General features: G+C 50.4%; 1 protein-coding gene across 7 annotated transcripts in view; it reads right to left on the reverse strand.

Annotated features, from left to right (window-relative positions):
* Atp11a (ATPase phospholipid transporting 11A) overlaps window positions 1–22,517 on the reverse strand; it is a 115,529-nt gene that overhangs the window by 47,025 nt on the left and 45,987 nt on the right. For 4 of the 7 annotated variants that reach the window (XM_085680636.2, XM_085680637.2, XM_085680638.2 and 1 more), the window contains exons 2-8: window positions 12,218–12,340; window positions 7,365–7,426; window positions 6,426–6,515; window positions 5,684–5,764; window positions 2,349–2,456; window positions 1,248–1,376; window positions 169–272 (exon numbers count right to left, since the gene is read on the reverse strand). In XM_085680636.2, coding sequence (XP_085536762.2) covers window positions 169–272; window positions 1,248–1,376; window positions 2,349–2,456; window positions 5,684–5,764; window positions 6,426–6,515; window positions 7,365–7,426; window positions 12,218–12,340 — 697 coding nt within the window. The remainder of the gene's footprint in view (window positions 1–168; window positions 273–1,247; window positions 1,377–2,348; window positions 2,457–5,683; window positions 5,765–6,425; window positions 6,516–7,364; window positions 7,427–12,217; window positions 12,341–22,517) is intronic. The other 3 variants (XM_048456208.3, XM_048456210.3, XM_048456212.3) reach the window with 1 other exon arrangement.

The raw sequence follows: 22,517 nt of genomic DNA on the forward strand, positions 1-22,517 counted from the left end.
CAGGGCGGCCCAGCCACTCTTTCTTCCTCCTTTCTTATCTCCCTTCTCTGCTGCTCCACCCACGGCTTAGAGGACATTTCCTAACTCCACAAAGAGCGTGGGCTTCCCTCTGGGCAGACGTCTTCAGCTGTGCACCCACTCCTGCCGGGGCCGGTGTGCTCCGCTTACTTGTAGAGGTCGGGCTGTGGCTGTTCACACTCGATAGTGGCATGCAATCCGTCCACATCCTCCTCTGTGTGGAAGCCCTTGGTGTCCTGCACAGCGTAGTGAGTCTGCGGGTGGAGAGGAACCATGAGCTACCCCCAAACCTCATCCCACCTGGTCTCTGGCGCCCACCCCAGAATCTGGTCTTCATGTGCATCGTAAGCTGTACTGTGAGCCTAGGTGAGGGCTACAGAAAGATGAGCCTCTGCTACGGTTTGACTTGGTGAGGAACACGAGCTCTGACTCTTCACGCTCACCCAGAATCCTCATCTTAAAAGCAGCAGGACAAAGGGCAAGCCTGGGACACCTTTAAACCTGACACTTGATGTGCCCGCCCTGTTAAGAGCTGTCAATCGCTGACATGCCCCTCCTCGTCTAGGCCCAGTACTCTTGTTCCTAGGAGGTACCAAAAGCAGCCACTGGTTTCATTTTCCAAATTCTGCTACCAATTGTCCTCCTATCATTGTTTCTACGCAGCCGTTCAGCTATCTGGACAGGAGGTTGCTAGGCCAGTGGTGTTAGGCCGCCCTTCAGAACCCAGTGTAGTGGGTCTGAGCAGGAGGCCTAAGAGCTGCATTGCTAAGCCGATACCAGCGAACACTGTGCTGCTGTTCAGGGCCACATGGTCTAGCTAGCACCTATGGGGACTCTGGACAGATAAACATTCTTCCTCCTTTATCCTGGGGGAATAAAAGAGGGAAGAAGAGGGGAGGGGAAGAAAGAAGAGGGAAGGGAGGGGGAGAAGAGAGGAAAGAGATGTGCCAGTGGCTTTCAGGAGAGGGCACCCCTGCTCTTCTGTTTATGTTTCTAGTAATAAGTGCTGGAGTGGTGGTATGACTGAGAGCAAGTGGACAGGTGACCATACATCACCATTTAAGTCATTTAAGCACTTGCGATGTGTTGAGAATTTGGGGATCCCCACCCCACCCCACAGAGAACTCCATAACCATAGATAAGCTTAGTCTGCACCCAGGATGTCACATCTGCTGCCAAAGCCCAGTCCGCTAAGACCTTGGGTTGCACCCCAAATCCGGGAACGTTACTTTATGGCTCGACTCTCCATCTAAGCTGGCGGTGGTGACATGGCAGGTCCCATCTGCCCGGTTGCTGGAGAGAAAGATCAGGTCACAGGGAAAGGTCTCATCTTCCTTCACCATGACAATGTCCCCAACCTGCAGGATACAGAGAGAGTGGTCACTGAGAGGCCACCTTTGTGTGACAGCTCACTCTGGGCTGGAACTCACTCTCCTATTGTATCCAGAGAGTGCTAAGACACCATCATGGTGCCTTATGGGATAACAACATGATTCTAGGAAAGACTCATGCCCAGGCTTTCTGTCGAGCCAAAGCCTTTCTGGATCCCGTGGGCCACTAAAGACCAGAGCAGCTGTAGGGAACACCAGGAAAAACTGTCACAATGAAAGCAGAGAAAAATCCAACAGAAGGGAAGGCTCTCCTGGAAGCAGTAGTACATGAAAGGGCATTTATACAAACATGTTTAAAATAAACGTGTACACAGCCACATATCAATAGATCAGTAAGTGGAATGGGGCTAGCAAACACACATATGTGTCTTTGATCCTTGTGGGTGGGGTGCTGCTCTACCGTAGATGGTTGGGCACTGTGACCACATCCTGAGACACCTTCTGACCTCAAACTCTACAGTTGGCTGGTGTCAGGCTGGGGAGAAGTTCATCCTATACCAGGGTGGCTGAATGCCCTGGCTGGACCAGACTGCTATCCGAGATATGGTCAGGACAGATAGCAGAGCTGCCTAAGAGGGAGCGGGTGGAGTGGGGGAAGACTTGGGCATGGGAGGAGTACCAGGAGGAAGAGAGACAGGAAGAGAATGAGTCTAGATTTACACTCAGATGATGGCTGAAGTCAGAGCTGGGCTGTGACCCAGAGACAAGGGTGAAAAGCCATCCTCTGTCTGCACATACACAAGGGCTTTCAAGTGGCCAGCACAGGCAGAAAGCAAGCTGCTACAACGATTTAAACCACCCAAACATACAGCAAAATGAGACAGGGCAGTGTCGCTACCCAACAACGGGTACATAATGGCCAACCTGCTTTGAAAAGTTACTTTAAAAATGATTCTGAAAAACACTGGTAAACCAGGAAGATGTGGACTCGCCACTTACTCTCAGCTTCCGACTCTGCTTCCGGACCAGCTTGCCATGCTGAATGAAGTGCACAGGACACTGGTTCATGGCATTGTCTGCCTTGTGGCGAAGCCAGTCTTCATAACCCTAAAGCCAGACAAACAGGGAGAAAAGATGTGTTTGAAGTAATTATGGCAAAGTATGGTCTAGCCTGGGGTTTCCTCACACCTCCCTGGTCCTTATGGCTGGTCATTCTCACACCAACTATGTTTCTGCAGTTAAAACGGATAAAATCTTTGTATGTAGACTTCCATAGAAATCCAGGACCTATCCTCGGGAAAAATTCCTCCACAGGAAAAGTCTCAGTCAAAAGATGAGTCAGGCTACACAGTTCTGCAATGACAAAGTCCCCAGGTACTGACGGGGTCTGCCAACCACGCTCACCCCACCTGCACTGCGGACTTTCAAATGTGACCTAATGGGTCTGAAACAGAGGCAAACTGTTCTCAAACCTGCATTTCCAGACGGCTACCAAGTGAGCAGTAAGAGATAAACCAATAGCAAGTAACTGTACTTCTTTTTTAAAAATTATTGTTTTAGATAAGATCTCTGTCCTGGTTTTAAGTTTTGTTTCCCCCCTTTCTTCCTTTCAACTTAATATATGCTAGAGTTATTGAAAAAATTCTTCCATAAGATTGACCTATAGGCAATTGTTGGGCATTTTCTTGACCAACAATTGATGTAGAAGGGTCCAGCTCACTTGGGTGGTGCCACACCTGGGTACATGGTCCTAACTTGTATAAAAAAAACAGACCGAGCAATGTGGAGATGTCCACACCTGTCTGAAGACTCCAGGGTGAGTCTCGAGGCCAGACACCTGCAGCATGCACTGCTGGGTAGCTGTGCTGTTCTTTCGGGGAAAGAATTTACTTTGAAGCTGACATTGTGCAAATTACCCAGATGCCTCAAATAAAAAGGTGAATTCTAAATAGTGAAATGCAAATTCACAGTGCTCTGGCAGAAGCTACAGACACTCCTCTTAGTATTTACAAATGACTGTCAGTCAATGAACCTTGTTGGCATCGGGGACCCGTGTGTAAAGACATCACCAGGCACACACGGAGAGAGGAGAGCTATGATGGGTCGAATGCATTCTCTGGCTATCAGGGACCCGTGTGGAAGGCACCGCCAGGCACACACTGAGAGAGCTCTGACGGGCAGAATGCATCAAGCATCAGTGGGCAGAGCCTGCAGACCACAGACAGATGTTTTGCCGGGAGACATCTGGCCAGTTCTTCGGAGGCTTAGAGCAATTCTACCTGTGGACATATCCCCAGAATTAAGGATCTAAATCCATCAATCTATGTCCATCCACAGACATAATATACATAATGATTTGTTAATTAAAAATAAGCACAAAGGGGCAGGAAATGGGAAAATCAAAATAAACAAATAGATAAAAAGCCAGGAACAAAGAGCAAATCAGTGTCCACACAAATGCTCTGAGCAGTGCGCTTCAGCAATGTTAAGAGCACCAAACGCCCATAGACAGACTGTGGGATAAGGTAATGGGGGGGGGGGTCCTAAGCAACACACCCCCAGAGTGTGTTGACACCGATTGGAACTCTGACATGCCACCGTGTGGGTAAATCCTGAGAACATTATGTTACCTGAAAAAGACCAGTTAGAAAAGTGTGTCCCGAGACTTTCGCAGACACAGTCACTGAGAAAGCACTCCCTCTAGGGTCGGCAGAGGCACATTCTGGGGTGAGGCCGAGCAGGGCCTGGGAAGCTGGACAATACACTAAACTGCTCTGCTTGGCTCACAATGTACAGACCTATTTTCCTCTCCCATTAACGACAGAAAAGTAGTGACTGACTGATTCTAACTCATTTCAATCTGAAGCAGAACCAACTTTCCACAGCCTTTCCACCCCCACTATGAGTTAGATGAAACAAATCACTCTGAGTGAAGGCAAATCCTTGTTGGCAGCATGGGCACCTGACTTCCTGCTTGTGAAATTATTTTTTTTAATTAAAAAAATTGAACAAACATTTTTAAAAAGTGACAATTTGATTTTACAATTTATGCAAAAATGAAAGGGTTGAGGCCAAAAATAATAGTTGTTCCATCTATACACTCAACTTCAAAACTTTACTACAAACCTACAGTAATGAAGCCAGTGTATAAGAAAGTCTCATGATGGAGATGTATCAGTTGAACAAATTCAGTATAGACACAACACTTAAAACGTGGAAAAGGGTCTTTCATCAACTGTTATTGAATACCCACAAGCAGAATAAACACATAGACAATCCAGCTTATATACTGTCTCATATTCAAAATTAGCATGAAACATTACCTAAATTAATAACTAAAATTATAAAATTTTTGAGAAAATGCTAGGGTAAATTTTTAAAAAATATTTATTTATTATGTATACAATATTCTGTCTGTGTGTATGTCTGCAGGCCAGAAGAGGGCACCAGACCTCATTACAGATGGTTGTGAGCCACCACCATGTGGTTGCCGGGGAATTGAACTCAGGACCTTTGCAAGAGCAGGTAATGCTCTTAACCACTGAGTCATCTCTCCAGTCCAAAAATGTGTAGCCCAGGCTGGCCTCGAACTCATGATCCTCCTGCCTGTGCCTCCTTCAGCAAATCCTACCGGCATGTACCACCACAACCGGCACTAGAGTAAATTTTAAGGCACTGAAATTACATCTCAGTCTTTGCTGTGCTGTCTTATGGCTAATGTTAGCTCAGCAAGTGAGAAAGGAATCCCCCTGACACACTCACACAAAACAAATAAATACATTACCCAATGGGAAGTCATGTTAAAGGAATACAGAATCTAACTGAATGAACCAGCAATGGCTAAAGCAAGAACAATTTAAACATTGAAGCATTATTGGATTATAGCGCAAAGTTTAAAAGAAATACTTATAAACCCATATTGATATGAGTAAACCACTGGCTAAAAGTAAATGGGCATCAGACAAATCTTCCTTGAATAAGAACCTGAAACATTTACATACTTGGTGACGGAGGAGACGATGCACGACTATTAGGCTGTGCTTGGTAACCTGCTCCAAAGCACAGTGTGAAAGAGGGAGGGGCAAAAGGACTTCACAGTAAGGAAATAAGGCAGGCAGCTGTACCGCAGGTGGGAGATGGAGTCTGGCTGACATCCCTGTGGGAAGTCAAACTGATGGCACAGACTTTTGATTTTAAAAAATGGCACAGCACATCTGCAGCCGGCCCTCAGAGACCTAACCCCGGCCTAAATATGAAAAGATGAAACATGCCATGCTGTACAGGACCTCCAGCCACAGGAAAGCACAGGTGAGTGTCTGGCCTGTGAGTCTTACCTGCTTGATGGCTGTAACAGTGATGACGAAGAAGAGAGGGAGCCCGCTTGTCACCGGACTTGTGGGTGTGTCGATGATCAACTGTGAGGACAAGAGAGCCAGGAGTAACCTTGAAAACACTTGCTGGCAACCTCAGACCGTGGGCCGGCCTGGCAACACGACTTCTCCCAGCCAGCTTCCACCTACCTAAAGCACTCTGTTGGCGCCCTCCTTGCCCTGCAACCTGGGCAAGAGGGACACCGCCCTGTCCTAGTGACTATAATGCTGAGGGAGACTCCTTAACTAAGGGGTGTGGTTAAGGAAGCTGTGTCAGCACGTGGCGAGGGCACACGTCTGGATACACTGGTTCATTTAGTCCATTAGGCAGGTGCCGCATTTGAGTTCTGACAGAGCCCATGCTGGGGAGATTTTAGTCATTTATAGCCATACTTAGAATAGTTTAGAGAAATATAACATGGCTGTTCACATAGTGTAGTCCAGCAGCTGTTCCCTGCCCACACCCCTGCTGGGGCCCTGCCCCTCTGTCTCTCTGAATGTACATCTGCTTTGCAGTTTTTGAGCACTAAGAATGAGCCAATGGAGACGCCAGGGAGGCTGGAGACCTTGCGCTGTCTCCTCCTGGGGCTGGAGTCAGAGAACCCAAGAATGAATGTCACATGCTTGCTAATTTTAAGTGATTGTAGGTTGCTTACTTGAGAAACAAATGACATTTGCTGAGACAGCGAGCCAGGACCTTCCTTACCTGCACCAGGAAGATGATGAGAAAATAAAAGTTGGCTATTCTTCTGAACTGTTCAAATAGGTTCTTGGGTATGAAGTTCCAAAACGTGTACTGTGTAAAACAAAAGCAAAAGTAGACCACTTACGCCTTGTTCTACTACATAAGAGCAGGGGGGAGTGCAGAGCAGAAATGTGAAGTCTTAGATACAAACTCACCAGAATTTAGATTTCTGACATTTTGTCAATGCTGTACACTGTCAAGCTGCTAAGACAGAGGGTAGGTACCCTCTGAAGTAATCACGTCCAAATGCCCAGCCAGTCAGGTCAAGGCAGAAAGCAAAGCACTCGGTAGCAGTTATTGTGTGTGTATAGAATATTTTAACACTCAGGGGCCCAGTGGAGACTTGGCACAACTCTTGCCAGAGTAGCCACTTCCTGAGTCCTCTCATCCCTGCTCTGTTGTCCAGCACAGTGGGGAGATGCGGGAGAAGACACAGAGTCTGAGCTGCCTGGAGGCTGCTTCCCTGATGGCAGGGTAGTGTCCACGCTGCAGGGTGCTGCATCTGTCTGCAGCCACATGCAAGGGCCTTGCTGTGTTTGTAGGGTGAGGAAAGATGGTGGTTCCCACACTCTGTATTCTCCAAACTGACCACTCTGTCTGTGCTGAGAACAGTGGCTGCCCTCACCACGCCCATGGTCACTTGCCTTTCCGCATGAATTCAGAGTATGAGGAGACCCTCGGAGTCACTGGTGGGGACTTAGTGCAGACACAAGCCTCTGCGGTGGTAGTATCTCTGTGTGTCCTTACTCTCTCACATTGCTGGGGTGAACACAGGATTTTTTTTAATATATTTTGTTTTTTATACAATTCCCCCACCAAATGGAATTTATATTTTTGTTATTATTATTTTGTTTTTTCTGACAGTGTTTCTCTGTGTAGCCTTGGCTGTCTGGAACTCACTCTGTAGACCAGCTGGCTTCTAACTTGTGGAGCTCCACCTGCCTCTGCCTCCCGAGTCCTGCCTGGGATTAAAGGAAAACGAAATGATTTTCAGGCCCCATTCTATGAAGCCAACCTTATTTCCAAGCCTAGATTCATCACTTACACATTAGTTAATCAAAATAATCCCAGTACCCACAACCAGTAGCTCACAACTACCTCTGACTCCAGCTCCAGGGATCTGATGTAGCCTTTTGGCCTCCACAGGCACCTGTACCCACACATGTGCATTTCTCTATACAGACACATACATACACATAATCCAGCACTTAGGAGGCAGAAGCAGGTGGATCTCTTTGAGTTCAAGACCAGCTTGGTCTACATAGTAAGTTTCATGACAACCAGGGCTATATAGAGAGACCCTGTTTAAAAAAAATCCCCTAAATTTCCATAGTATGTTACTTAGCAACAAAGTCATATTGATGGAAACCCAATGTTTCCACTATTGAAATATTTACAGGTGACAATCATTTGGCATCAGGATTTTTTGATCTCAGAGGATCAAGGGGAAAGACAGGTGCAGCTGCCGGCACATAGTTCAATATGGGGTGACCAACCGCTCGCTGTATATGGGGAAGACTTTTAATAGGTTTCTACTTTTATAATTTTTTTTAAAAACTGGGGGTGGGGCTGGGAACACAGTTCAGTAGCAGAGTACTTGACTAGCATGTACAAGGTGTTGGGTTCAATTCCCAGTATTACAATGTGTAAACAAATAAATATTTTCTATTTGGAAGTTCTGGTAGAATCTTTCCAAACACACTGATGACACTCTCCTATCAGTCAATGAAGAAAGATTTATTTGGAAATAAAGAAAAGGATCAGAATCTGGAAGAGACCATGGGCCTCTGGCATGTTGTCTACATAATAGAGGAGAGCTTGGGATTTATGATGCAGGCCATTATGGAAGGAAAATCCTGAGCTGTAGCAGCCTCGAAGCACAGGTGGCTTTAAGGTCATAGTTGGAGCTTTCAATGTAGCTGCTAAATGAGAGAGTCTTCATGACTGTGCCAAGGTGCGGCTGAACTGGCTCTGTGGGCAGTCCCTGGAGGTGAGTGGGACCACACAGCTCCACCACAGTGGAACACAGCAGCTGACCCTGCTGTACGCATTGTATTTCCATGCAGAGGGCCATGTGCATGTCTGGACCCGTGGGCCCTGAATGTTACTGTTCTAGTGCTCTGAGAGTCCACCATGTGCCAAAGAACCAGGACTGCTCTGCAGACCACCACTATGAAGACCCTGCCACGGCTGAGAACCATCAGCTTTGCAACCCCACGGTTCACACAATGTTAATCAGTTATTACTGCTGACTACATATACCAGAAAATCAATGAGATAATTTAAATGTCCATAAACATGAGACGCCTCTGTAACAGAGAAAACAAGTGGCTGGAGAGGTGGCCCAGTCAGTCAATAAGCTGCCTGCCATGCACACATGAGGACCAGAGCTTGGATTCCCCACACTCAACAAACACTAGGGCATAGAAGTGCCAGTCACAACCCCAGTGAGGTGGTGGAGACAGGGAGACCCTGGAACCAGCCAGTCTAATCAGTTAGTAAGCTACGGGTTCAAGGGAGAGACAGTCAGTTTGACCTGTGGTTTTCACATGTACATGCACGTATGTGCACATGTGCAGCCCATAACTGAAGCACTTTATTGTGAGAGCTGGTACCGACAATGGGATAGTGGCAGGTCAGCCACATCTTTTATCTCGCTGATCTGTGCTTGTCTACGTATTTGTGGAGATCAAGGCCAGCACACAATGCCTCACTGTCATCCACACTCATGTATCGGGTTCTAGTTCCACCCTCAGAACAGCAGTGGAAAGTAGCCCAACCTGGAAAAGTCTGTTATCACTGACGAGGGAGAGGAATAAAGTGGCTGCTTCACCTGTAAGGGGGCTGGGAAAAAGGAGAAGGCATGTTGAACTCCAAGAGATAGTTGATAAGCCCTGCTTCCTCACACTCATGGAGACTTTAGGCCAGGGTTCACTGGGTTATCTGTCCTCTTCCTGAGCAGATCATCCTGCTGGCCTCTCTGTTCCCATATTGACAAGAGGGAGCTCACAGGCCTCTTTGTGTTCACACTGAGCAGAACATGCCCACTGGTCTCTCCATGTTCACACTGAGCAGAACACGCCCACTGGTCTCTCCATGTTCACACTGAACAGAACATGCCCACTGACCTCTCTCTGTTCACACTGAGCTGAGGGTGCCCGTTGGCCTCTCCATGTTTTCACTCTGAGCTGCGGGTGCCTGCTGGTCTCTCCATGTTCACACTGAGCAGAACATGCCCTCTGACCTCTCTGTGTTCACACTGAGCAGAACATGCCCACTGGTCTCTCCATGTTCACACTGAGCAGAACACACCCACTGGTCTCTCCATGTTCACACTGAGCAGAACATACCCACTGACCTCTCTCTGTTCACACTGAGCTGAGGGTGCCCGTTGGCCTCTCCATGTTTTCACTCTGAGCTGAGGGTGCCTGCTGGTCTCTCCATGTTCACACTGAGCAGAACATGCCCTCTGACCTCTCTGTGTTCACACTGAGCAGAACATGCCCACTGGTCTCTCCATGTTCACACTGAGCAGAACACACCCACTGGTCTCTCCATGTTCACACTGAGCAGAACATACCCACTGGTCTCTCCATGTTCACACTGAGCAGAACATACCCACTGGTCTCTCCATGTTCACACTGAACAGAACATGCCCACTGACTTCTCTCTGTTCACACTGAGCTGAGGGTGCTCGTTGGCCTCTCCATGTTCACAAGGAGAGGAGGATGCCCGCTGTTCTCTCTGTATTCTGTCACTGAGCAGTAGGTACCCCTGCTGGCATGTTTCATGTGCATACAGCCTCCTGCTCCCCTGGGCGTGCCAATCTCTGGCTTTCTGTTCCTGGCCTGGAAGACGGCTCACAGAAGTGCTACCTACTCTACATGTTGTCACAAGTCATGGGACACGCCGGGAGGAACGAGGCACTCTTCTGCTCTGCCAGCAGCCAGGAAATAAGAAGGTCCCAGAGTGTGATCAAACAGCCTTGCATGCATGGACACACTAGTATAGACATAATCTATCTACAGAGCCTTTGTACACTGTTGAACAACTTAGCACTTCCCATGCACCTGAGATGCTATTTAAGCAACAATTATAAATTCCCGGAGATGCTTCGCAGACTTGTGCTTTGGGTTGCATAAGCCCAGTGTCAGGGGAGGTCCAGAGCCCTGCCTCCTGTCTCAGGGCCAGCTCTTCCTTGCTGAATTTGACTGGTACAGGGGCCAGGCTGTGCATACTTTCCCGAGACATTGCTGGCTACTTGTCACTGAGATGAGGTACCAATGTGCCACAGGTGCTCACTCCTCATGCCAAGAGCCTGCTAGGAGGATCTACGGGCTCAAGTGGTTCTGCTAATTCCTGGCCTGTCCTCCCTCTGGCCACTCTCTGCCAAGAGTGTTGACTTAATTCTGTTGGTTCCTGCTCAAAAGTTTCCTGGTATGAAGGAGCCTCTCTAGGAGAAATTGCTCCTGAACACCCCTGAGAACTGCAATTCCCACACAACCTCTCTGTGGATTTCCTTTCCAGAAAACAAGGAGGCTGTGGTGGTTCCTGTTCTCCAGGGACAAGAACAGAAGATAGAGCCTCTCAGAGTCAGTGTGGGCAACAGGCCACAAATGGCAAAGGAGTGAGGATGGGCTCCCTTGCTCTCCAAACACTGCTCTCAGAGAGCTCAGTCAGGCTGCTCACTCTTCAAAAGCATCCTACACAGCCTGGGCAGACATGTCTACACACTCATGCACACACACACACAATGGTAGGGTGGTACTGGGTCTGTTAGCAGAGGACTCACCTTCCCAGACAGGGTTTCTCTGTCAGCTGTCTCCTCATTATCAAGCCCGCGTCACCTCAGGGGACACTCATGTGGTGGGTTTTACTAAGGAGTGTATTTTACTTGCCTGTGCTGTGCTTCTGGACAAAAGCTATTACAAATACTTTAATGCTGCTGTTACAAAATAAATAACCGTATTAAAAAAAAAATCCCAGAGAAGCTAACCTTTTGGGTCATAAAATCTTCTCAACAAATGCAGGGCTCTGAGTTCAGAGAAGAGCTTAGCTGACCTCATAGCACATGCACGGGAGCAGCCGTGGTGCAAGCGGCTCCTACAGAGAGCGATGCACGCAACAACATCAAGGTGCCCATTACACTGGCTCCCTTCTTGGGAACTTTATGTAACTTAAGTAAGTCCTACCCGCATCTCAGAACATTTGGGTGTCACTTACATAACTGCACCTTCGCCACAGACACTCACACACCCCGAACACGGTACGCACATGCAACATGTGCAATGCACACACTGTATACAGACATGTTACACAAATGCATGTTTTGGGGGCTGTCTGCTCCTCATCCTCTGAGAATCACGTTCATCCCCTTGTCTGAAATCACCGAGTGAGGAGACCAGCTGCACTCTTCCTCCCTGTCTGTGGCACCGAGCTGGAAGTTCACAGGCAGGTAATGTATGGTGAAGGGGCAGCACTGAGATGGGACTCATGCCTTACACTTCAAGTCTGAACCTCTACTGGGGGAGACTAAAGAAGAGTGGAGAGGGTGAGGCCCAGCAAAGCACCCTGACAGCCCTGGAGGAGTGGAGTGGTGCTGCCTGGCACGGGGACAGCAGTCAGGAGCACTGTGGGTGCTGGGAGAGCAGTGACAGCCTAAGGCAGCTGCACGGGAGCACCAGTGCTGCTCAGAGGTGCTGTCCTTGTGCAGCCTCCCTCGGGCAGAAGCTCAGAGCAGAAAGTGAGGCTACCTTGGAGGAGACGATCCTGTTGTCGGGGTATCTCTGTGGAATGTAGGCCTCTGCCCCCGGAGGGGGCTCCTTGTGTCCCACGTAGATGGTCCGACTGTCCACCCAGTTCTCTTCTCCTGCACACTGTGGGGAGAAGAGCACCGTCAGCACGGGCAGGGAGCCTGGAGTGCAAACCCTCCCCACAGTGCTGCCACACTGAAACAGAGACCATCCTGATGGCATGGAGGCCACATGGGGCTCCCGGGTTCCCTACCACAGCCGGGACATGGCTGGCTTAGCCCTACAGGTGAGGGACTTTGGTTCTATCCAAATCCCCAGGCAGACACCGACACAGTGAGTGGCTATCTGCTCAGGGAGAGGCCCAAAGCACTCTCACACTGGGCATCGACAGGACAGGAGTCGCATGAGGCAGGGGGATTGTGCTTTTCAAATAAGTGGTCAGCTGCCAGGCACAGAACACTGCATCACCTTCCTGGGTGGCCTCTGCTGCTGGGGAAACTCCCAGTTCACAGCCAGTGAAGGTACTCCTACCAGCCTGGCTCCTGTGTTCTGTTCAGCCACATCCTTCCCGGCTCACTCTCCAGTCTTTTTATACATCAGCTACCTGTTTGCTGAGGCCATGAAGCCCTTCCCATTTGTCCCAGTATACTATGCTGCAAGATGCATAAATGCGTATATTCTGCAATCGTGTTTCGTTTTGTCTCTGTGCATGCTCCCACCTGTGCTTTCTTCCTCAAAAGGGCCAGCTTTATTTGTGCAGAAGTCTGAATAAACAGTTCCAACTGCAGCTACATCCCGGGAGCCACTGCCACAGGAACCAACTTCCCAGCCCTGGGGTCAGATACAACATGGCCACTTCCAGAGAGTGACTGTCTCAGCCGAGTGAGCATTCCCTCATCAGGATCCCAGGATCTGGCTCCTCAAAGGGAGCTTCCAACTAAACCAAACCCACTGCTCCGAACCCTCTAATGGCTGCCCAGGAGGTACTACTGTAATTAGAGCAAAAGCCCAGCAGCCCCTCCCAGTAAGAGATGACTTCATGTGCCTCCTCTCTAGGAGCCTCTCGTTTTGTGGGAAAGTTGATGAGTATAGGGGAGGGGGACCAAAGACTCATTAAGAGCCACACATAAGACCTCTGCCAGGAAGGCTGGGACTCCTCACTGCTAGGGGTCAGGTCTCAGCACTGAGGAGAGTGTTGTAACACAGGGGTAAGAGAAGAAGGCACAAATACTTTTCAGTGCCTGGTAACATTCCCAGAAACCATCGCACTAAGCTTTAGGAATAGCCATGAGTCCCCACTGAGACTCTGAAGGCTGCAGTCACACCACAGCCCCAGGGGTATCCACTTAGAGGGGAACAACACCTTCCTCTCTACCCTTCAGGAGGAGAGATGTTTGGGGTGAAAACACCTCCAAGTCTATAAAACAGGAGCCCTGGAGAAAATCACTGTGACCACACAGTGCAGCTCCTGGGGTACCCCGGCTCCTTCAGGCCCCTCCGTGATGCTCTTCTCACATCTCGGATCACACGCTTCCTGAAAAGGTCTCATCCTCATGCCCATCAGTGCAGCTGTGGCAGACGCACTAGGCTTAGTGGCTAGGGATGCCTCTGAGCTGAGCTGTGGGGAGCCCTCCAGGGAAGGGTTAACCACAGGGCAGCGAGGGCCTGGCAGAGACACTGAAGGTCAGGATCTGTTCTCAGTGTGCTAACACAGGCAGTTAAATATTAATTCCTGCTCTTCCTGACCAAAGCCAGGAGCCAGAGCAGCTCCTATGAATCATTTGACTGCCTCGGTTTTTAACATAAAATCCGCAAGCACTTGTCTCCAATAGACGCCAACTCAGGCGGACCACCAGAGGCGCGGACCACAGCAAGGGTTTCAGGTTAGCAAGAAGACCTTCAGGGTGGAAGAAGGCTCTTAGGGTTCGGCCCAACAAGAACAAACAGGCACTTAGTAGCAGCAAAAGAGTCTAGACCAGCCACAGGACCTTGTTCGCATGACTAATTAATAAAGTACTAAAAAGAACAGATCAATAACCCTGAGGACAGTTAGACAGACAGCACTTCATGATAAGGCAAGGATCCAGGCTCTGTCCTGAGATCACAGGAGCAGAGGTGACAAGTCAGCAGGAAGACCCTCCAGCACATCACCGCAGAACCAGGAATAGGCGGGTCTAAGACCTCCTACTCCAAAAACCCTGGAGAGGAAGAAGCAGGCTGTGGGGGCAGTGCCTGCACCCACAAAGACCAGTCAGCACTTCAGGGGCTCAGCAAAGGACCACCAGAGTTATATCCTAGGAAGACAAAGGCTTCACAAGCAGAACAGCTTGCAGCTAGCCTGAAGAATGCATCTTCTTAAACGTGGGGACCATGCAGGTGTGTGTCACTGAGTCAACCCCAACCGCCTTTGCCAAGTGCAGCCAAGAGGCAATGGCCTGGTGTCCTGCCCAGAGACCTGCCTACTGTCACTGTCCCTAAGGACAGCCTGCAATTCCACTCAGATTATAGGACACAAATATAAAACAACTCAAACACAGAACTCTAAAACATAGAAATAACTCGAATTTAACATTTTTGCCATATTGGTGTCAGATGGATTTTTAAGAAAACAAAATTAAAATACAGATTTTTTTTTCAAATAGCCATTTGCACCTCTTCACTGTAGGTAATAGATGAGCAAACAGGAGACTACGGTGACCTAACACACCTAAGGGGCACCGAGTTTTACTCACAAACACACTGTGCCCAGAACGGTAAACGGCCTAATCTCAATAATGACACTCATGTTGGAAGCATGGGGAGGGTCCAATTGGTACAAGAAATGTTCCAGAATACACTAAAGACAAAGTCACTCTAGCAAGAAGACTCATCATCCTGCCACTAATCAAAAAACTGAAAAGAAATTGTAGAGGTACAATTTGTCATCCCCCTATCAGGTGCAATTACAGCACTTCATCGTGTCTCTGTGTCCCCGTATGATGGAACCCTGTGATTTTAGCAAGACCCAGCCCACACTACATCACTTTCAAAGACCCTGGTATCTCTCCCCAGCTGACTATGGACTGGCTACACACCCTGGTCCTCCCCCCTGAGCTGCAGTGCTCTCCACCCCTGGTTCTCCCCCCTGAGCTGAGCTGCATTGATCTCCACCCCTGATCCTCCCCCCTTGAGCTGCAGTGCTCTCCACCCCTGGTCCTCTCCCCCTTGAGCTGCAGTGCTCTCCACCCCTGGTCCTCCCCCCTGAGCTGTAGTGCTCTCCACCCCTGGTCCTCCCCCCCTGAGCTGCAGTGCTCACCACCCCTGGTCCTCTCCCCCCTGAGCTGCAGTGCTCTCCACCCCTGGTCCTCCCCCCTGAGCTGAGCTGCATTGATCTCCACCCCTGGTCCTCCCCCCCCCCTTGAGCTGCAGTGCTCTCCACCCCTGGTCCTCTCCCCCCTGAGCTGCAGTGCTCTCCACCCCTGGTCCTCCCCCCTGAGCTGAGCTGCATTGATCTCCACCCCTGGTCCCCCCACTTGAGCTGCAGTGCTCACCACCCCTGGTCCTCCCCCTTGAGCTGCAGTGCTCTCTACCCCTGGTCCTCTCCCCTGAGCTGCAGTGTTCTCCATCCCTGGTCCTCCCCCCTGAGCTGCAGTGCTCTCCACCCCTGGTCCTCCCCCCTGAGCTGCAGTGCTCTCTACCCCTGGTCCTCCCCCCCTGAGCTGCAGTGCTCTCTACCCCTGGTCCTCCCCCCTGAGCTGCAGTGCTCTCTACCCCTGGTTCTCTCCCCCTGAGCTACAGTGATCTCCACCCCTGGTGTACCCCCAGCTGACTATGGACTGGCTACACATCTCTGTCACACAGTCACACTAAAGTCCAATGGCAAAGCAGCTGGAGGGTGACTACTGTACTCTGCAGGTCTTCCTAGAGGGGCCTACGGTCTGGGCAGGTGTGGAGCTGTCTGCTGACTGCCCTTTATGGGACAGCTCATCCACTGGTGACTCTGAGTCCCCACACAGACCCTGGGAAGTTTTTCTAGCAGGGCTGGTGGAGACTGGAGACAGCGGGTTTCCATCAGGCTGAGCAGGCTCCCTCTGCTTGAAGAAAGAAGCAAACAGAGCTCTAAACTGCATGGTGAGAACATCCCAATGCTGAATCCCTACAGAAAAGGAATTTAGAAAGCCAGTTTCCCATCCATCTTCGGCCTGCTGTGGGGGAACACGAGCAGCTCTGACCACTCTCTTCTACCGGCCTCAAGCCCAAGGGCACTCAGAACTTGAGTAGTCTCAGCACCTGAGGGGTTCACTCAAGCAGGGCTGGAGAGGGTCCCATGACCCCTCATCTGCAGGATGCGATGCTCTGGGGCACAGGGTGGGTGCTTTACACACAAGCCTTCCGACACCCTTTGCCAGAGCTATCCCGGAAGTTTCTTCTGGGAGGGAAGGTTCAGGCTGGAGGCTGTCCTCCACTCCCTCCCGGTCAGGGATCTGTAGGCAGACATTGTGGACCACAACGGGCAGTTCTCCAGGGACAGTGATGACCTTAGCACCACACAGGCCTCTGCTGTGCACACATCAGATTCACACCTTCCCTCAACCAAGGACAAGCGTGTCCGTGTGTACTTGTGAACACAGTCTGTGGATTATGTCATCTCCATCTCTCAAGATAAACAGCATCTCAAAGCATCTCTCAGGGGAGACGATTCACCACTTCTGAGCCAAGAGACACGTGGGCTTCAGTATGAAGAATCTGCCTTCTAGTTTTCAGATTGACGAGAGAACCAGTCATCAGCAGTTAGACAAAGCAAAGGGGGAATCAGGTCCTCAGTCAAGTGAAACTCACTTATGGAGGTTCCACTGAAGACAGCACTGGAACTGCCCGCGCCTGTTCACTGTATAAAGCATCTCCTGGAAGTCTCGGACCCTCTGCAATTCCTGGCTGGTTCTGCCCTGTCCAGAGATAGTGAAGATTCTGGACCCTCTGGAAAGATGAACAGGGAGATGCCCGGCAAGCAGGACCACTATTAGCCCAGTTTTCCCATTGCACGCCTCCACACAACTTCAGTGGCCTGCACGCCAGAATTTCAAGGCCAATGTATCCAATTTTAAATGGAAAGTGGTTTCTGCTTACTCTGAATCTGCCAACTACCCCCACTCACCCCACAACCCCCTGCCTCCCGAGACTCCTGTACCAGGGGAAACAACGAGAGTTCTGCTGATCACTGGACCTCACCCAGGACAGAAGAGCTATCTGGCAAGAAGGGTGAGTGACCAGACCCCAGGGTAAAGGTCACCGGGCATGACAGATCAGCCCTCACTTATGACCCACACAGGGCAGAGAGGAGAACAGAGCTCACTCCTTGCAGGGCATGGCTGCACCTACATGGGTCATGCAGGCAGAATGGACCTGTGGCCATCACTGTCTAAGTGGACCATACCCTGAGGGAGATGAGCAGCTAACACACAATGGCAGACCGAGACCCCATCCTTGCAGGCTGCAGGACAGCAACTACACAGTGTCTCTGTAGCTCCAAGAGAGAACTAGGATGTTCTGGTCATGTGCTGGACCCCAGAACTCAGGCGGGCGAGGCCGGCCACTGAGGGCCAACAGGCACTTGGAAGAGGCACCAGAGTTGGGGACCACGTGGTTCTACTTACAAGAAGCAGCAGGAATGGCTGCCCAGGAGAGAGTGGGAGTGGGGAGGGGCGGGTGTAAAGGGGATGAGAGCACTGGACGTGAGACTGGCTGCACAGCCTGACAAATACACAGAATCACTGCGCTGTGCTCTCTAGACAGGCTTGTCACAGGATCATCGGTCCTAAGTCAGGGCGTGATTCAAAATAGGTTTAGCCAAACTCTAATGGCTTCTGCTCTTCCCCTTAGGCTGAGGACACGCCTGCCAGGGAAAAGAAGCTGGACTTCCTAAAAAGCTGTCTTTTCTCAGGTTTAAGGGGAGTTTCTGGTTAGCTGTGTTTTTAAATTACTTCATCATCATGTGTTTCTGTGGGAGTTTGCACATGTGAGTGTGGGTGCCCTCAGAGGAGACAGTAAGATCTTCTGGAGCTGGGGTTATAGGTGGCTGTGAAAGCTCAGAGTGGGCACTGGGAACCGAACTTAGGTCCTCTACAAGGGTGGTACCATAGCTCCCAGCCCCCGCCCTGCCCTGAGTCTAGTTTTTAATGAAGCATTTCACTGAGTTCAGTGGGTCCCCAAGGGAGATGCCTGAAGTAGAAAGGGGGAGTGAGGCCAGGTAGAGGTGGTGGCCCAGAAGGGTTCCTCATCGGTGCCTCTGCGAGCACATGGGGTGACAATCCTGCTGCCCTAGGAGGGACAATATGCGTGGGAACTCAGAATTCAACCAGAGAATGACCCAGTCACAAAGCCCACATCTCCACGGCAGCCCACCTTCACCCATCAGTCATCAGCTGCCCCAGTTCAGCTAGAGAAGTCAGCACAAGGGACAGGGGCAAGCTTTAAATAATACACAGGAAGTCCATCTTGGCCAGCGGTAGCCACCTAATAGAAGCTTCGAATTTCAGCTGAAACAAGCGAAACCCACTAACCAAATTACACTGTGGGGACAGGACAAACATGTCACTGAGTTCAATTCCTGATCGATTTAACAAAGGCAGTTCCTCCTGAGGATGATATCAGTGACACATCTCTGCTGTGGTGTCTGTTTATGGCTGTAAATGGAAAATCCCCTGCCCAGCACACACTCAGGTCAAAGAGGTGCCCTGTCAGTTCCTGTTCCCCCAGTCACTTTCTGTGCTGGACTCCCTCCCCCAGTACATCCTCTGTCTCCCAGAGGCCAGGCCAGTGCCTGTAAATGCCTTTCCCACCTATCCTGGGAGAGGGAGTCCTTCGCTCTGGAGCCCCAGGGCTGCCTCAGGTACAGGAAGGAGAAATGCAGCATTCAGCAGCTTTCAGGCAGTCATATCCTCCCAGCTTCTTCATGTCTAGACTTGTGGCCAAAGTCCAAGGTGCTCAATGAAGGGGGAACCCCAACAAGCCTATTCAAGGCCCAAAGCTCCCAGGGAGGGGGATCCCTTCAAGCCTGTCCCTCAGCTTCTCTGTACTTCTGCATTATGGAAATACAGGGTAGAAATCCGGAAGCCATCCTGCCATGCTCATCAGAATCATCTTGCCCCTCTAGCTACCTGCAAGGCTCATGGGGTATTCCTCTGCCGTGAACATGATTCCTAAACACAACATCACTTAGATTGCAAAAGGACATTGACGAGCCACCTGATTTGGAAATAGTCGATGTGAAAACCATTAAACACTCACCGCCTAAAACATAACTTCCCGGATCCAGAACTAAAATAGAAAGAGAAATTGTAACCACAAATGACTTTGGCTTGCCCTGGGCTCGCCCTCACTACACACAGCAGCAGCAAGGGGCACTGAGCTCCTGGGGTTTCTGGTGGTGCAGGGTGAACAGGTGGGTGGGGAAGGGCAGTGACAGCGGGAGCTACACAGAATGACCAGCATGGCGGGACCGGGGTGACAGTACAGCCCGAGGAAAGGCCGCTGGGGCTAAGGCAGCCAACCCCTTCCAGACTCACCCACTGTGGACAGACTGAGATCCTGCCTGCTACGTGCACAAACTAGCTGCAGCTTCTCTCTAGCCTTGGATGGGAGTCTGGTGAGGATGGCAGGGGGTAGGCGGGCCGCCCTGGGCAGCATCACAGCTTCCCTATTGGCCTCCGGTGACTCACAAGAAAGCACTGAAGGCTTAATCAGTGCTTCTACAGAGCCATGCCAGGATTACCAGCACTGCTGACTGGAGAATTAACAGTAACTTCAGGCCTAGTGTCGGGAAACTGGGAGCTGTTTTCACCACGCAGATGAATCAATGTCTCTGGGCCATGTGCCTGTGGTAAGTATGCTACCAACAGTCTGTCCACAGGACCCACTTCCCCCAAACCCACAGATACAAAACTTCCTTCTGCTCAGCTTCGTGCTGGGTGGCGCAGGGAAAGGGGCGCTGGAGGACTGTGAACCCAGGTGTCAGCTCTGAGGTCGGAGTCTGCCCTCTGGCATCAGAGGAGACTGAGCTGACACTGGCCTTTGGAGGCCATGATGCCTGATTGGCTGTAGATGACACGGACGCTGGTTCTGCTGCCACTCACCTGTACCCTAGAGCCCAGGTCCTGGCAAATCCTGCCTGGGGCTCTAGCGCTGGCACAGAACAGAGAAGAGCTGGAGCGCAGAAGATCAGCGCGGGTGGCACCCTTGCCTGCGGCAGAAACAGGGCCAATACACTGCCTGCCAGGCATGGGTGGTGATGGTGCACCCAAGAGGAGGTATAAGGAAGATGGAAGAGTTACCAGTGTCCCCACCTACAGACTTGCCCACGAACCACGAACATGCTAGACACAGATCTTCGTGTCCTTATTTATTAAGCTTACAATGTGATTCCCATCACTTCCTGACAGGAAAATGGGGATGAAGCCAAGAGACGTATGAAGTCAACTACAGCCCCTACAGAAAGGGCCTCTCAGCTGTGGGCTGGCAGACAAGGCAGCTCTGAGAGCAGAGCAGAGGTGCCACACCGGCACCCAGCCCTTTATCATCTCCCGAAGTCACGAGTGGCTAGGCGTGACAGCCAAGTGACGTCTATATTTATCGTCTACAACTCATTCCTTCCTCCAAAGATGAGTGCGCCAGAAAGCTCCGCAAATGTACCCAGATTCAAAAACAAAAACATTGTGGGTACACATGTGAGTTTTAAGAATCTGAAATTATATACCTTCCAACTGCACTGTGGGCATATTTACAAAATACTGAATATATTTCTAATGAAGACAAGTGCAGGGCTGAGTCAGTAATTATGGGACACTGTTTAGTGAAAATACTGACAAATGGGTAACAACACCACACACAGTTACTTCAGAAAGCACAGTTCAGCTGGAGATATCTCAAAAATCACAAACAAAACCCTGAGACTCCAAAGCTAAGATTCTACCTTGGAGACAACACTGTTTTGGAACTGGGGCTGGGCCTCAGTTTCGAGGGTTCCCACCATGCAGGCATGACGGCCACACTACTGGCGGCAAGCCAGCCTACGCAGATAGGAGTTCTTGCCAGGTTCATGCAGCTCCCATCACTGGCACTGTGGCAGCTCTGGGGAAAGTTCCAGCTTAGCACTGGAATAAAAAGATAGGACAGGGAGGAAACTTCCCAAACAAATCATCCTTGGATAAATCTTGGGAGAAAATAAACGGCAAAACAGATCTGAGTATAGAAGGCGCTGCCCCCAGAAAGCAGACCTGGAAGGTCGGCTGAGACCCTGGCCAACTTCAACCTCCATACTCATGGTGATGACGCAGCACAGCCCAGGGCCATCTCAGGCCATGTGCTCATGTCTGAAGGACACCAATAAAGTGCCCCCATCCCAGTTTACCTCTGCAGAGGAAGCCATGCCTCTTCCCAGACCCAGTTCCCAGTGCCCTGACATCCAGTCCTGATGTACCCACATTTGTTCCTCTAAGCAGCATGTCACTAAGCTAGGTCTAGACCCTTCTGCTCACATAAGGCTGGCACGTGGGAGATCAATGGTGGCACAAAAGGGCTCTCGGAGTGCAGAAGTCATAGCTCAGATAAGTAGGCACACACCTAAAATCTTTGCCCAAGCCAAGATGGTGACACAGATGTGCTGTCTGATTGCCAGAGAAGCCAACCTCACCAGGGCGAGGTGGTACTCAAGCTGCACTTGGCATCATCACCCACTAGACTCCAGGATGGCACGTGGACAGTGGTCTGCATGGAAGAACTATACTGTACTTTGATTCTTGCCAAGAAAATAAGAATGCAAAGTACCCCTGACAGTTCCTTGCATTGGCAGCATGATGCAGTAGCATTTGGGGCATGTTAAAGTTCACTACATTCACAAGACAGGCACCGTGGCATGAGGACACCGAACAGCAGATTGGGCTGGAGGTGGTCCACTCAACCGGGAGGGTGTCTACAGCTCCAAAAGTCCCACAAAGATACCATGGCTGTGGTGGGTTAACAGTGGGGACTCCCTGGACCCTCTCCAAAGGACAGGCAGTTATGTATGACCCCCCCATAGGGAACCCACCTTTGAACCATTCACTCATGGAGGTGTCTAAAAGGTAGCCCCCTTGCCCTGACTTGGGCTTCTGAAGTAACAGAATCACAGCCCAGCATCCCCTGCGTTCTCAGGGGATACTCACAATGCATGCACTGTTGCTCCATCTGTCTCATCACAGAATCACAGCCCAGCATCCCCTGCATTCTCAGGGGATACTCGCCATGCATGCACTGTTGCTCCATCTGTCTCATCTATCCCCATGTC

The sequence above is a fragment of the Myodes glareolus genome, chromosome 23 (genome assembly GCF_982192425.1).
Source record: "Myodes glareolus chromosome 23, mMyoGla1.1, whole genome shotgun sequence".
NCBI lineage: Eukaryota > Metazoa > Chordata > Mammalia > Rodentia > Cricetidae > Myodes > Myodes glareolus.